Source organism: Grampus griseus (genome assembly GCF_964374135.1).
Source record: "Grampus griseus genome assembly, chromosome: 3".
Lineage (NCBI taxonomy): Eukaryota > Metazoa > Chordata > Mammalia > Artiodactyla > Delphinidae > Grampus > Grampus griseus.
The window spans coordinates 170,743,958-170,759,422 of record NC_139019.1 but is presented as its reverse complement, the minus strand read 5'-3'; the positions used below and the strand labels follow the sequence as shown (position 1 = coordinate 170,759,422).

The window sequence follows — 15,465 nt, the reverse complement described above, 5'->3', positions numbered from 1 at the left end:
CACATGGCCCCTCCTGGTTTAATTTCTATTTTTCACCTTGTGGAGACGGGCAGGAGAAGGCGTCTGCTTGGGGACTGGGCCAGCAGGCCTGGGCAAAGAGTTTATTTCAAAGGAGCAGCGCCCAGCCCAACGGGAGAGGAGCTGGGCAGCCCCCGTCCCTCCCATCCAGGCCTCCTGGCCTCTCGTCTCTGCGTCTGCCGCCAGCACCCTGGGTCACAGCCACCCTCCCGGTCAGGCCTCTGGACCAGTCCCTTGAGGACAGTCCTTGGCTCGGGCCAAGTAACTCCCAGAGTCCCACTGTCTATGCTCTGGGGTCAGCCTGGACCCGAGGGGTTCAGATTCCCTGAGAAGCAAGTGAGACCGGCGGGGCTGGTTCTTGAGGTGGAGGCGTTGCTTTTCCATCATCCAACCATGAGGTCAAATCCAACACCACACGTCCATGGGTATACGGCTGTCAAAACCCAGGAAATAACAATGGAGGATGTGGAGAAATCAGAGCCTTTGTTCGCTGCTACTGGGAATGGGAAATGGGGCAGCCACAGTGGACAACAGTCTGGCAGTTCCTCAAAAAATTAAACACAGGGCAACAGGCATATGAAAAGATGCTCAGCATCACTAATCACCAGAAAAATGCCAATCAGAATCACAATAAGGTATCACCTCACACCTGTCAGAATGACTATTATCTAAAAGTCTACAAATAAAAAATGTTGGTGAGAATGTTGTGGAGAAAAGGGAACCCTCCTACACTGTTGGTGGGACTGTAAATTGGTGCAGCCACTATGGAGAACGATAAGGACGTTTCTGCAAAAACTAAAAATAGAAGTACCATATGACCTAGCAATTCCACTCCTGGGTATATATCCAAAAGAAGCAAAAACACTAATTCAAAAAGGTACATGCACCCCAGTGTTCAGAGCAGCACTATTTACAATAGCAAAGACACGGAAGCAACCTAAGTGTCCAGTAACAGATGAATGGATAAAGATGTGGTACATATATATAATAGAATATTACCTATAAAAAAGGAAATTTTTCCATTTGCATCAACATGGAGGGATTTGGAAGGTATTACACTAAGTGAAATAAGTCAGACAAAGATAAATACTGTATGATCCTGGTCATCTATGGAATCTAAAAAATACAGCAACAAAAAAGAAGCAGACTCACAGATACAGAGAACAAACTAGTGGTTACCAGCGGAGGGGGAGAGGGGCAAGATAGGGGTTGGGGGTGGGAGGTACAAACTGTTGGGTGTAAGATTGGCTCAGGGATGTACTGTAGGACATGAGCAATATTGCCAATATTTGGTAATAACTGTAAATGGAAAGCACACTTTGAAAACTGTATAAAAGTTACAAAAAATATATTAATGTTTTGCCCTTCTCAAAAAATGAACAAAAACAAAAAAATAAAATGTAGGATCGCCAGTGATTCCAGCTCTGGGTGTGCACCCAAGAGAAGTAAAAGCAGGGCTGGAGTGGTGCTGGGGTCTCCTGTCACAGGAAGGCTGACAACTTTTTCCTTTAAGAGTCTTCACGTGCTTTCACCGATTACAATGCACGCGTCTATCTTTGCAACTTTGATTTTTAAATTAAAACGAAATCGCACACACTGGGAGAAAACACAACAGCGACCAGTACTGCTCTCTGTGGAAGGCCAGGTCCTGGAGCACTGGGTTTGGGCCTGACCTGCACACAGGCATACAGTGCCCCGAACCAGCTTTGTAATGGGGTGACCGCTCGCCGATCAGGGTGCCTCCCGGCCACTATGCCCTTTGTCTGTGGGAGAGCAGCCCAGCTACCCCTTGGGGAACGCAGGAGGGAAAGGGACGTTAAGGAATTGAGAAGTTACACTTACCCGGGGACTTAATATAAATAAACAAGTGACACCTGCGGGCCATGGTCTTCGGCGTCCCGCCCAAGCCCCGCCTCCAACTAGAGCAGGGACCTGGGGGGGCCCCAAGGCTGCGAAGACACCTGCAGGGAGCTCCAGGTGCGCGGCCCAGGCCTGCTGCCCTCGGGGGAGCCCAGGGCCTTCCCACCCGCAGCCTCCCCCTCCCCCAGGGACCCGACGCCAGGACAGGCCCGTCGGGAGGCCCAGCCCGCACCTGGCACTGCCCACAGCTAAGGCCACTCACTCAGCAGTCTTTTCTTAAGTACTTGACCTGGGCCGGCCAGGCTCTGCCCTGGGGGAGCAGGGCAGGCAGGAGAGGGCCTGGGGGAGGGAGAGGGGACACAAGGTGGGGCGGGAGATTCCCAAGTAAGGGCCTGGAGCCCCAGGAGACAGAAAGCGGCTGGACTAAGGAGGAGGCAGGAAAAGGGGGCCGATTCTGATATGTCATTAAAGCGTCGGGTGGGCCTTGGGGTGTGGAGGTGGGTGGTCACCGACAATGACCCTAAACGCGGATGCCAGTGACGAGACCAGGGAAGCGGCGGGATGGCGGTGCGGCACTGAACGGGCATCCCGGGACACAGGCCTCGGAGGAGACGCGGGAGAGACCAAGGCGGACAGCGCAGCGGCAAGCAGGGGCCACCAGCCACTTGCGGGCGGGCCAGGGCGCAGGCGCGGAGCGGAGGAGCCGCGCGCCGCCGCAGGCCCCACCTTCAGGCCGCGCGCTGATTGGCGCCGCCGCCGAGGGGCGGGGCCTGAGGCCACGGGCGGGGCGGGACCTGTGCGGCGCCTGCGCAGCACGGGGCCCCCGCGCGCGGGCGGGTGGGCGGAGCGGGCCCCCCGAGCGGGGGCTGGCGAGCGCGGGGAGGGGGCCGAAAGGGCGGCAAAGCCGGCGCGCGCCCGGCTTGGGGCGGAGGGCGGAGGCCCACGGGCCGGAACAGCCGCGGCAAGTGGCGGCGGCAGCGGTGGAGGCAGCTGAGGCGGCGGCGGCGAGCGGGGGTCCGGGCGGCAGCGGCGGCGGCGGGTCGAGGAGCCGGGCGCGATGGAGCGGAAGAGGTGGGAGTGCCCGGCGCTCCCGCAGGGCTGGGAGAGGGAAGAAGTGCCCAGAAGGTCGGGGCTGTCGGCCGGCCACAGGGATGTCTTTTACTATAGGTGAATGAACGTGCCGGCCGGGCAGGGCCCCAACGGGCGTCTCCCAGCGGCCTCTGCGGCGGCCTGGGCGCCCCGACCCGGGCCGCGGCCTGGGCCCCGCGCGTGCGTTGTGCGTGCGTGCGTTGTGCGTGCATGCGTGCGTGCGTGCCGGCGCGCGGCGGGCGCTTGGCCCAGTGCGCGTGCGTGCCCGGCGGGCCCGAGCCCAGTGCGCGTGCGTGCCCGGCGAAGCCTTCGCTCAGTGTGCTTGCGCTCCCCCCGCTGCCGCATGGTCCTGGGACCGGCCCCGGGTTGGCGGCGGCCTTTGTTCGGCGGCCGCGGCGAAGCGGCCGGCTGGGCAAGGGGCACCCCGGCACGGGCCAGATGCCGCTGGGAGGCGGGGGTGGGGGCTGGGCTGTCCCTTTGGTTCTCGTGGGGCGCTCCTGGGGCCGCGCGCAGTCTGGGTCGGGTGGGGATCCCGGGTTTCAGGGAGCAGGGTTCCCTCTGGGGGACCAGGAAGGGCTGCCTAGAGATGCAGGTTTCTGGGCCCTTCACAGGGTGGCCTGGTCCTGGAGCTGCGTGTCTTTTAAGAGCCGCCCCTCCCCCATCCTTGGGCACCGTGGGTAGTGGCCTCTCCAGTCGCCAGACCGGGGACGCGGCCTTTGTGAGCTTCCCTCACCCAAACTGGAGGGAGGGCTGCCCTTGGCCCGAGAAAGGTGGCAGGGACCCCCCCACCCCCAGTGAAACAGAATCAGTAGGCGGCTGGAAGCCCAGCCTCAGACCGTCAACCACCTGCTGTTTGCCTTTTCCTTCCTTTTTTTTTTTTTTTTTCCTCTTGATTGGTGGAAGATGCTTTTGTTTCTGAGCCAGGCTTGATGGCTCCCTCCCCTTTGCTTTAGGACCCTGACAAAAGAAAAGCAGGCGGGACACCTGCCACGTGTTGAATGCCTGCCAGGTGTTGGGGGGTGTGCAGCAGGTCCTGGGCCTTTGCTGTCCTCGCTTTGGGAGGAGTGAAGGAAGTGAGCAGGGTAAGGATGGCAGCTCATCCAGGACAAGCTCAGGTTCTAGTGTCCAAAGAGTGCTGGTGGCCCTCCAGTGTGTACTGTAATTGGCTGCCCCTCTCGTAATGTCAAGCATGAAATAGTGGGGTTACGATCATCTTTTAGGGAAACGTGTGTATTCCCCCTCACTGCGGCTGTCTGTGACGTCACTCCCTCGCTGGCTGTTTAGAGAAGCTTCCTTCTGGGTGCGTGAAGAGGCCTCTCACCACCGCCCCTCATTTAATTCTGAGCGCACTGGTGTTCTCACTTCTTCCTTTTAGGTCTGAAGAATGAGGCAGGTCTCTGTTCCTCTAGTCCTTTGTTAATTTAACAGATGCCTCTGCAGCACATGCTGGGTGTCCTGGCCATTCAGCTGGGAGTGAGACCTGGGCCCTCCCCTCCTGGGTGACAGCTGGTGCCCCAGCCATCACCCCGTTGCTTTCATAGTTAACAGGTGATGACATATGCAGAGAGATGTGGGGGTCTGTGAGGGGCAGATTGATGGGAGTGCCTGGTCGAGCTGGGTGCGGGTCAGTGAGGGCTTGTCTGGGGAGGCAGCACAGAGGTGAGCCCTGGCAGTGGGGCCAGGAGGAGGGTCCAGGCAGCGCCAGCAGCCTGTGAGGAGGCTCAGGAGCTGAACCGGGGCCAGCGTGGCTAGAGGGCCTCAGCCTGTCATCGCCTCACCTCTTGTCCCCACCTGCCTGGGAACCTCTCCGGGCTTCCATCAAGTGGGACCCCGCTCCAAGGCCCCGCCCCCGAGCATAGGGGTCTGGTGGTAGGGAACAGCTCCAAACTGGGGCTGGACAGATGGAATTTCAGTTTTCCCACGGCTCCAATGAGAGGTGAGGGCCTGAGACAGGATGCAGGGTGCGGGGTCCAGTGCCACTCCCAGGTCTCTGGTGTGGATGACCTACCCTGTCCCAGCAGGTCGGAGGTCTGGGGGGGATGTGATATCTTTTCTGGAATGTGGGCCCTTGGCCTTCTCACCACCTGATGCCGAGCCAGGTGTCTAGGCAGGGAGCACAGATGGATTTCCCTGGTTCTCTCTCTTTTTTTTTTTTTTTTTTAGTATTTATTTATTTGGCTGCGCCAGGTCTTAGTTGCGGCACATGGAATCTTCGTTGCTGCTTGCGCGATCTGTAGTTGTGGCATGTGGGATCTTTTACTTGAGGGATAAGTATCTAGTTCCCTGAGCAGGGATTGAACCTGGACCCCCTGCATTGGGAGCGCGGAGTTTTTTTTTTTTTCCCCCGGTGCGCGGGCCTCTCACTGTTGTGGCCTCTCCCGTTGCGGAGCACAGGCTCCGGACGCACAGGCTCAGCGGCCATGGCTCACGGGCCTAGCCGCTCCGCGGCATGTGGGATCTTCCCGGACCGGGGCACGAACCTGCGTCCCCTGCATCGTCAGGCGGACTCTCAACCACTGCGCCACCAGGGAAGCCTGGAGCGCGGAGTCTTAACCGCTGGACCACTAGGGAAGTCCCTTCCTGGTTCCTTAATGCAGAGGGAAAGCAGATCTCCGGTGCTGTTGAGTCGGACAGACCTGTCCTTGGATCTTAGCCCTGCCCCTAGGGATGTGGAACCTTGGTTTGCTAGTCCAGAGAGTGGGAGAGAGCCAGTGTGTTCTTCGCAGGAGAGGTGGAGCAACCTCACAGACAGTTCTGTAGGACTCACCCACACACCCCTCCAGCTTGGTGACCTGGCCCTCAGGACTGGGAGATGGCGGTGGAGCATCTGGTTACAGCCGAGCATTTTCTTTGGAAAAATCATCTCCCTGCCTGACATTTACAATCCAGGCAAGAAGTTGAGGACTTGGAAGTTAGCGTCATTCTTTGGGGTGTGTGGAATAGAGAGGACTTTCCAGAGCTTTTTTTTTTTTTTGGCTGCACCATTGCAGCATGCAGGATCCTAGTTCCCTGACAAGGGATAGAACTCACGCCTCCTGCCTTGGGAGCGTGGAGGCTTAAACCACTGGACCACCAGGGAAGTCCCAGAGCTCTTTTTTTTTTTTAAAATAAATAAATAAATTTATTTATTTATTTTTGGCTGCATTGGGTCTTCGTTGCTGCACGCGGGGTTTCTTTAGTTGCGTCGAGCGGGGCTACTCTTCGTTGCTGTGTGTGGGCTTCTCATTGCATTGGCTTCTCGTTGTGGAGCATGGGCTGTAGGTGTGTGGGCTTCAGTAGTTGTGGCACGCGGGCCCAGTAGTTGTGGCTCGTGGGCTCTACAGCACAGGCTCTGTAGTTGTGGCGCATGGGCTTAGTTGCTCCGTGGCATGTGGGATCTTCCCGGACCAGGGCTCGAGCCCGTGTCCCCTGCATTGGCAGGCAGACTCTTAATCACTGCGCCACCAGGGAAGACCCCAGAGGTCATTTTAAAGGTGCAAATACTCAGGAAAGCAGGAAGTGCTCGGCAGGTTGACCCCCCTTCCTTGGGCAGCGGGCTCAGCTTGGCCAGAACCAGCTTCATCTTGCTGTTTGGGCCTCACTGGGCATCTCGGGTTACAAGCCTCCTTATAGGCCTGGGGTCAACACTCACTCATCACGGCTCGGCTCCTACAGCCCTGCATCCGGCCCAGGCCCTGGGCTCCGCGCTTGGTGCTGGCTCCATCCCCATGACGGCCCCAATGCTTCAGGGTCCTAACCGACTCAGCCGAGGGCCACCAGGCTTCTGGCTACCTGTCTACTCCACCGGGTAGGCCTGTTTCCCTAGAAAGACCGCAGTGCTCATTTTTGTTCTACACCTGTGGTTTTACTGCAGAAGTTTTTTTCTTTTATTGGATAAAACAGCTCATCTTTCTGTCCCAATACAGATCTGCAAAACCTGTTTTTAAAATTGAGATATAGTTCACATTCCATACGATTCAGTGTTTAAAAGTGTCCAGTTCAGCAGTTTTCATGCACCCATCACCACTCTCTAGTTCCGGAACGTTCTCATCACCCCAAAATGAGCCCTGTGTCCATTAACTCCCCAGCTCCTCGTAGCCCCCATCCACTCTCTGTCTTGCGTTCACTTTTGTGACAGCTTCATTGAGGTAGGAGTCACATGCCATACTGTTCACCCGTGTAAAGCGTACAATTCACAGGTAGCAGCACCCACCACCACGGTCAAAGTTAGAGCCTTTTCCTCCCCCCAGAAGAGCCCTAGACCTTTAACTATCTCTGCCCTTAGCCCTGCTCCCCAGCCCCTAGTCTACAGTTCTGCGTTTCTGTTTCCCTGTCCTCATGCATTTTTTAAAGCAGAACAGCAGCAGGTGGGGTGACTGGAGGCCAAGAAGTGCTGGCGAGTGCTTGTCAGGGTCCTGGCCCTCTTTGTGGCCATAGTTGGAGCCAGAGTCGGGACTCAGGGTCCTTTCCGCTGCTCCAGGCACGTGGACCCTGTTCACGTCAGCCAGCACAGAGCATAACGGAAAAATGGATCTTCCAGAAGAGTCCACGGGGGTCTCAGAACCCAAGGTGGTGGGGCTGGCCCTGACCCAGGTGAGGCCCTGGTGGGGCTGGAAGGGGTTCCACTCTTCACACTTTTGCCACTTGTCCGCAGTGCCCAGGGACACCTGGAGGGGGCGGGCGTGTGCTGGCTTGAATTCAGGCTCAGCCTAGAGGCTCTCAGGGGAGATCAGCAAAGTGCAGGCCCTCGTTAGCCTCAGATGGAGAGTGACAGGGACGTCCTAGACGGGTGCCAGGCCTGCTGGAGGATCATGTGTGCCGCTCACTGGTTTCTAGTACATTCAGGGCTGTGCAACCATCACCACTAATTCCAGAACATTCCATAACCCCAAAGAGAAGCCCCAGTCCCTGACAGCCAGGAACCCACTCTCTGTCTCTGGATTTGCCTGTTCTGGACGTTTCCCATCAGTGGAATCACACACTGTGTGTCCTTCTGTGTCTGGCTTCTCTCACTGAGCATCATGTTCTCAAGGTCTGTCCACGTTGTAGCGAGTGTCAGGGCTTCTCTCCTTTTTGTGGCTGAGTGATGCTCCCATGTGTGGAGGGACATCTGGGCTGTTTTCACTCTGCCCAGAGAGTCATGCTGCTGTGAGTAATTAGGTGTAAGTTATTATGTCGACATGTGTTTTGATTTCTCTTGGATACTTAGGGGTGGAATTGCTGTTTAACCATTAGAGGAGCTACCAGACTGTTTCCCAAAGTGGCTGCAGGAGTCCCCGTGCCCAGGGACGTGTCATTATTAGTGCTCACTGGGTCCCGTTCTGGTCACCTGTAGCATGAGCTCTGAGTCTGCACTGCAGCTAGAGGTTGGCGTTAGCTTTTTCTAGAAAGGCGAGTCCGCTGAGCTGGTCCGTGGGGTGAGCAGGATGGCGGAGCTTCACAGCCAGGTTTCAGGCTTTCCCAGCAGGTCTCGCCTGGGCAGCTCTTTGGTGCCCAAAGAGCCCCAAAACTGAGGTTTTACAGCCCAGCCCCCCCAGGACAGGTCCATAATGCTGTAATGGACCTGCTATCCTTGGGTCTTTTCTCGAGAACATGGCCAGATTCTGCTTCTGGAGTGTTCCAGAAACTCCAGCCAGGCTCCCAGGGCTGGGCCCCATCCTTCCGAAGGTCGGGGCGTCCATCCCTGCTCTCGGCCTCAGCATCTGCTGCGCTGGGGAGAGGGTGGACCGGCTTGGCCTGGCGCCCCCGTCCCGGCTCCCCCCTCCGCTGACCGCGCTGTGTCTGCAGCCCGAGCGGGAAGAAGTTCCGGAGCAAGCCCCAGCTGGCGCGCTACCTGGGCGGCTCCATGGACCTGAGCACCTTCGACTTCCGCACGGGCAAGATGCTGATGGGCAAGATGAACAAGAGCCGGCAGCGGGTGCGCTATGACTCCCCGAGCCAGGTCAAGGTGAGCCCACGCTGACCGCTGCTGGGTAGGGCTCACCCACCGTCCTGGAGTTAGAGGCCTAGCTACTCACTGTGGGGAGCTCAGCAGCTGTGGAAAAGCAGAAAGAAGACAGGAAACCGCCCATCATCTGTCCCCAGGAGAGGCTCGGGCACGGGGCCTGGGAGGCGGCTCAACTCTGGTCCACACTTGGGTGCCTGGTGACCAGTGTGTCTGTGGGTCTTTGATGGACGCATGTTCGGGGGACTTTGTTCCCTGCCCCGACTGCAGAACAGAGGTGGCCAGGGCGCCCCCAGTCCCGTTCTCTGCGGAGAACGAGGCGCGGGAGGTGAGAAGGGCGGGGTGGGGGGATGAGAGAGAGCAGGTGTGTGTACGGAGTCCCCGCTGCGGCCGCACCGAGGGCAGCGAAGCGGCTGGGCCTGGGCTTGGCGTTGCCTCTGGATCCGTGGGTGCCACGGGGTGTGTTGGTGACTGGGGCCTGTTCCCCGAAGCCCCTTGTGGGGCACGGCTTTCTCGCTGACGGGGAAAGCCCGCTGAGGACCCTGCCCGACCCTGCAGGGCAAGCCCGACCTGAACACGGCCCTCCCGGTCAGGCAGACGGCATCCATCTTCAAGCAGCCAGTGACCAAGATCACCAACCACCCCAGCAACAAGGTGAAGAGCGACCCCCAGAAGGCCGTGGAGCAGCCCCGGCAGGTGAGCTCCAGCACTTGGTCCACTCTTTAGAGCTGAGTCCGCGGGCCCGGGGCCCCAGCGCCGCGGTCAGGAGCCGTCACCCCGGGGCACGGTCCCGCGGGCACCAGCACCCGACACGCGTATGCGGGGCCTCCTCGGGCCGGCTGCTGTCTTGAACAGATTGAAAAGATCCCACAAATGCAGTTTTGTGATCTGTTTTCCAAAAACTGAGCCTTAGCCGCGTTTTCACGCATCTTTACAAACGCCCGGTAGATAGCGGGGTGTGGAGGTGCTAGGCCAGGGCAGGGGGCCATGGCCGTCAGAGGGGGAGACGCTCAGGAACCCTGCAGGACATGGGCCCCGCCATGGCCAGCTGCCCTGGGTGCTGTTCCATTTGGGTTGGAGCCCTCTAGGTAAGAGGTCAGAAACCTGTGGGGCTGCCTGTCGCCCCCCTCCCCAGAGTCTGGAGGTGCACTTGAGGGTGTGAGCTTGTTGCCCGTCCGGGGGCTCCTGGGTCCCCTGTCTGCACCAGGCGGTGCCCACGGACAGCGCTTGTTCGGGCTGTGACAGGGGTCGGCCAGGGCTGTTGCCCTGGGCCCGTGGCTCAGCCCGGGGTGGAGGTTGGACCTCCCAACCCCCAACTCCAGGGTGAAGGGGAGCCACAGACTGTCCGATGGCGCATCTGACGTCCTGGGTCTTCGTCCTGCCGGAAGCAGGGCTTGGGGTTTCTCTGCCCTGTGAGGACCCCGGGGCGCGAGCAGCCCCAGCAAGTGTGGGGGTCAGAGGTCACACTGAGACCCCCATCCTGGCCGCCTAGGGTCGCCTGCTGTGGGAGCAGGTGGCCTGGCCGTCCCGTCGGCCTGACGTCTGTCTGTGTGGCGGCAGCTCTTCTGGGAGAAGAAGCTGAGCGGCTTGAATGCCTTTGACATCGCGGAGGAGCTCGTGAAGACCATGGACCTCCCCAAGGGCTTGCAAGGTGACCCCCTGCAGGGGGCAAGGGGGAGATGGAGGAGGGATGAGGCCCGTGCTCCCCCAACCTGGGGCCAGCCGGGCTGCACCTGACACTGGGGCCGCGTCTGGTCACGGGGTCCTGAAAACACTCGGGGGTCTGGTTTCCCTGCCGCGCCATAAAAGCATCCCTGCTGTCCCTGAGAGGGTAGTTGTCTCCCTGTATGTCGTGGAGTGACCGCCCCCTTCCAGCGTCCGGGTGTGACATGGAAATGGCCAGGGAGGGCTCGATTCAGACAGGAAGACGCCTGGGGGACAGGGCTCCTGGCCCTGCGACGGCTCCCCTGAGTGGGACTGCCCGTGGGCTGTGAGGCCCTGGCACACGCAGGACCGGGCAGGGCCTGCTGTAAAGGGAGGTTCAGAATGAAATCGGGGCTGAGGGGGCAAGGCTGGTGCCCGCAGCGACCACCCTCCCTTGCCCGGCAGGCGTGGGTCCCGGCTGCACGGATGAGACGCTGCTCTCGGCCATTGCCAGCGCCCTGCACACCAGCACCATGCCCATCACCGGGCAGCTCTCAGCCGCCGTGGAGAAGAACCCCGGGGTGTGGCTCAACACAGCCCAGCCGCTCTGCAAGGCCTTCATGGTGACCGATGAGGACATCAGGTAGCGTCCCACCCCCCCCACGCCAGTATCCAGGTGTGATGTGGAAGTGGCTGGGGGAGGGCTCAGTTCAGACAGGCGGGCGCCTGGGGGGTGGGGCAGCCTGCAGGGGCGGGAGAGGACAGGGCTCTTGGCCCTGCGATGGCTCCCCTGAGCAGGACTGCACGTGGGCTGTGAGGCCCTGGGTCAGGGGGCGCTGGCACATGCAGGACCGGGCAGGGTGGGCTGAGGGGAAGCAGAGCACGTCCCGGGCCCTGGATGCTGGGCCTGTGCTTGGCCAGGACCCTGTGGGTGGTGTCCAGGTGCGGGTAGAGCTGTCTGGGAGGGCCTCCTGGAAGGTGGTTGGAAGTGGCTCCTGGGCAGGAAACATCTAGAGGTGCTGAGAGGGTAGAACATGCGTGGTGTTCAGCTTTGAAACATCAGTGCACAGCTGAGGTTGGGAGAAGGCGGAGGGGCTGGACGGCAGAGCAGCTGCACCTGGAGTGCTGTGGGGGGCAGTCTTGGCACTGCAGGTAAAAGCCAGGTGGGTGCGAGAGGGCAGCCCTGTGCCCCGAGAGAGGCGAGGACACGGCGGTGAGACCACACACGTGTACACACACACACACACAGAGGTACACACGTGTGTACATACACTGCACGTATGCACAAACACGTACACATATGCACGTACACGTACATGCACACATACACGCGTGCATGTTCACATACGTGTATGCACAGGGCTCATCCCTAGGGAAAGGGCAGGAAAAGAGCACGACTGTCTGAAAAGTCCAAGCAGATCTTTAAAGCACAACTTGCAGAAATAGAAAGTCAGTGAGGTGGGAACCGTAGGTGTCAGGTCCAGCAGTGGCAGTGGCTGTGGTCCTGCTGGGAGGAGGGACTCGTGGCCGGTGGAGGGGAGCGACAGGCACAGAGTCAGGTCCACGTGCTGAGGGGGGCACCTTAGAGGCGGCAGGGAGGGGACAGGGGTCCTTGGCCCGGGCCAGCAGCTGCCCTCTCAGCGGCGCTGATTTGGGGAGGGCCTGGGGGCTGTGCTGGGGCCGGGGGCGGGAGCGGGGGCGTCTGTCTGGACGGGGCGCTTGCAGCGCCCCCGTCTCCCCAGAGATGGACGTGCCCTGGCCAGCAGGTCTTCCTGTGTCCGCAGGAGGCAGGAGGAACTGGTGCAGCAGGTCCGCAAGCGGCTGGAGGAGGCGCTGATGGCCGACATGCTGGCTCACGTGGAGGAGCTGGCCCGGGACGGCGAGGCGCCACTGGGCAGGGCGGGCGCTGACGGGGATGAGGACGACGGGGACCAGGAGGAGGGGCCCGACCAGGACCAGGAGATGGAGCACGTGTAGAGCAGGCACTGGCCGGGTCCCAGCTCCAGCTCGCGCGGGCAGCGACCACGGGTGAGGGGTGGTCCGGGTCCCTGGGGCCTGCCTTGTGCCAGTGGCAGCAGTGCTGGGCCGGGCGCCTCCCGAGAGCACCTGTCTTCAAGGAGGACGGCCTGCCAGGCACGGATGGTGCCCTCTCTGTCCCTGCACGGGCCCCACCCGCCTGCCCTCCCGCATGGGGCCACCTGCAGACTCGGCCCTCACCCTGCCCAGGCGTGTCCCCTCCCCTGGGCCACGGGGACATGGCTGAAGCACGGCCTCTCGCCTGATGGACCCCCCCATGTCTGCCCCTCCTCGGGGTCATGGCTCCACACTGAACTCGGGCCAGCCTGGTCCCCGTGGCTGCTGCCCTGGACCTCTCGCACAGGACAGCTGCCACTGGGCCGCCTGCGAGGCTCCCCGCGGGGCTGGAGAAACATTTGTGGAACTGTCTCCCCTCCCGACCTGCACACATGAGGGACGGTATCCCGGACTGCCCATCAGCCCTTCCAGAAGGGGATGCAGGATGGCTCCCCAGGGCCCACCCGGCGGGCACAGCGCTCCCAAGAGCAAATGGCACAACCCGGACATTTTCCTTCAGTAAAACTCATGGTAGAGGTGAGGCCGATGTCCACGTAGCTGCTTAACCTTCTGTCTGTTGCACACGGATGGGAACTCAGGCCTCAGCGCCTGAAGACCTCACTGTCTGCAGCCCGGCCCAGCCTGATGGTCAGCGCCGCGGACAGAGAACTAACTGCTCACGGCCGGACTCGGGCCAGGCTCCAGGCCAGTGCCGCCATCGGCTGACCTCCAGGCCTCAGTCTCACCTCATAGAACAGGGACAGTGGTGCTGATCTGGCAGGTGTGGGGCCTCCCACCACCTGGGGCTTCTGCATCCCCATCCCAGGCGCGTTTCCTGGCCAGTCCTGGGCAGCGGCCTCTGTGGAGCATGGGGTTTGGAGGCGGTCAGAGTCACGCTGTCCCCCCCTGCAGCAAGTGCCCCTGGCCAGGGGAGCTTCTGCTACCCTGAGTGGACCCCGGGCCAGCCCCCTTCCCTCAGCCCCAGGAATGCCCTTGGGGTGGCCCCCAGCCCCTCCATCGCCTGGAGACACGAACCCCGGGCCGGTGCAGCCCCAGGGCCCGCCAGTCCTGTCCCAGCCCTGCCACACGCGCGGCCGTTACTGTCGGGGGGGCGGGGGAGCCTGGGTCGCTGCCTCATCGGGCCAGACACCGTGGGCTGCCGTGGCCTGCCCGGCGGGGTGACAGTGGCAGTGGGAGCCCCTCGGGGCTGGGACTCGCTGCCCACTCCCTCCAAGGACTCTGGCCCAGGAGGTTGGGCTGACTGCATCCTTCCTAGTCCAGTCAAAGCACAAAGCCCTGAGGACTGCGGCCACTGCACTGCGGAGGCCGCAGTGACACTGCCGGGGGCCAGGCCATCACGGGCCCCAGGAAGGCCCCTCCACAGAGGCTGCGGCCCCGAGGGAGGCTCCTGTGGGTGGGGTTGAATAAAGCGTGTCGGGCCAGCGTGGTCTGGGGCCTTGGTTTATCAGAATCCCAGGTTTTGTGTCGCAGCGCTGGGAGCCTGCCTGTGCTGAAGTTCATCATCCTGCCCTGGGTTGGGGGATGGGAGGGGATGGCAGACCCCTGGCCTCTCCCAGGCAGGGTGGGCTTCCCATGGCCCCAAGTGGGGCCTCCTGACACTTGGGCCCCGGCAGTGTTGGCGTGAGAGCTGGGTGTGGAGGCTTCCTGAAAGCCAGCACACTTGGGTACCTTCAGCGCAGTCCCCGCAGCTCCCTTGGAGGCCCCTGCCGACTCTGCGGGTGGGGGCGGGGCTGATGCCAGGTGCGCCCATGTCCTTCCTGGGAGAGATGAGGACCTGTCAGTGGGGTCCACGCCGGGAGCTCAGCGGGGGCTCCTCGTGGCCCGGCGCAGGGGCAAGGGAGAGGGTGTGGCTGAGCTGACCCTGTAGGCCCGGGCCAGTGCCGACAGGTGGCTGGGGAGGGCGGTGCTAGGACATCGGCCACACCGGTCCCCTTTTCAGCTGCCCTGCCACCCCTGGTCGGGTGGTCATTGCTGGCTTTTCTTCCGACCCAAAGCCAGGGCACGGGAGCTGGGAGAACCCTGGCCCCTCACCTGCCCAGGCACCCCAGACTGTTTTTTGCAGGCAGCAGAGGGTCTGCCTTGCCCAGGGGGAGCAGGGTCCCTCCCCAGCTGCCTGGACCCCCTCCTCACCCCTACCGTGTGGGTCTCACAGGTGTGGGCAGGGCGGGTCCTTCCGGAGCCTCCAGGGGAGTATTGGTTCCCGCCTTCAGCTTCTAGAGGCGCCGCATCCCTGGCTCGGGGCCCCTCCTGCATCCTCACAGCCAGCAGCGCATCATCTCCCGTCTCTCTGTGACCCTCCCGCCTCCCTCTTATAAGGACCCTGTGATGACACTGGGCCCCTCGGGGAATCCAGGGTCATCCCTGTCTCAGGGGCCTTAACCCCACCTGCAAAGTCCCCTCTGCCCCGTGAGGTGACACTTCCACAGGTCTCAGGGTGACTTTGGGGTACATTAGCCTGAAGACAAGTTTTCCTGTCTTGCCGAGGCCGCCCCTGGCCACATGGCCTCAGCTTCCACCATCTCTTCTTTCATCCCCAGCTCATTCCAGCCGCTTGGGCTTTGTCCCCACTGTCCCCTCAAGGGGAATGAACAGCTGCTACAGAAGCCCTAGGACTGGCCAAGCTCGGGATGTACCGGGTTTGCAGAGCAAGGGAGCTAGAGGTGACCGGAGGCAACGATGCCTGGTGACAAGTTGGGAGTTTCCCGGTCAGAGAAGAGGCAGCGAGACCGGCTGGAGCAGAGGGGCCAGCTCGGATTTCTGCAACAGTCCACCGGGACCCCCCACCAGCCACATGTGGCTCGGAAGTTCAAACTGGTGACAACAAATTACATGTTGCG

General features: G+C 61.1%; 1 protein-coding gene across 4 annotated transcripts; it reads left to right on the top strand.

Annotated features, from left to right (window-relative positions):
- Nucleotides 1-2,738: 2,738 nt before the first annotated feature.
- Nucleotides 2,739-14,057, top strand: MBD3 (methyl-CpG binding domain protein 3). Of its 4 annotated transcripts, none has more exons than XM_082651763.1 (6): nucleotides 2,739-2,949; nucleotides 8,734-8,893; nucleotides 9,449-9,586; nucleotides 10,451-10,541; nucleotides 11,000-11,177; nucleotides 12,319-14,057. In XM_082651763.1, the coding sequence occupies exons 1-6, from the start codon at nucleotides 2,936-2,938 to the stop codon at nucleotides 12,509-12,511; spliced, it is 774 nt and encodes a 257-aa protein (XP_082507889.1). In that variant the 5' UTR covers nucleotides 2,739-2,935; the 3' UTR covers nucleotides 12,512-14,057. The 4 variants fall into 4 exon arrangements, with proteins under 4 accessions (XP_082507889.1, XP_082507888.1, XP_082507887.1 ...); XM_082651762.1 differs by having other exon boundaries at nucleotides 2,739-3,045; nucleotides 9,488-9,586; XM_082651761.1 differs by having other exon boundaries at nucleotides 2,739-3,045.
- The last annotated feature ends 1,408 nt before the right edge of the window (nucleotides 14,058-15,465 follow it).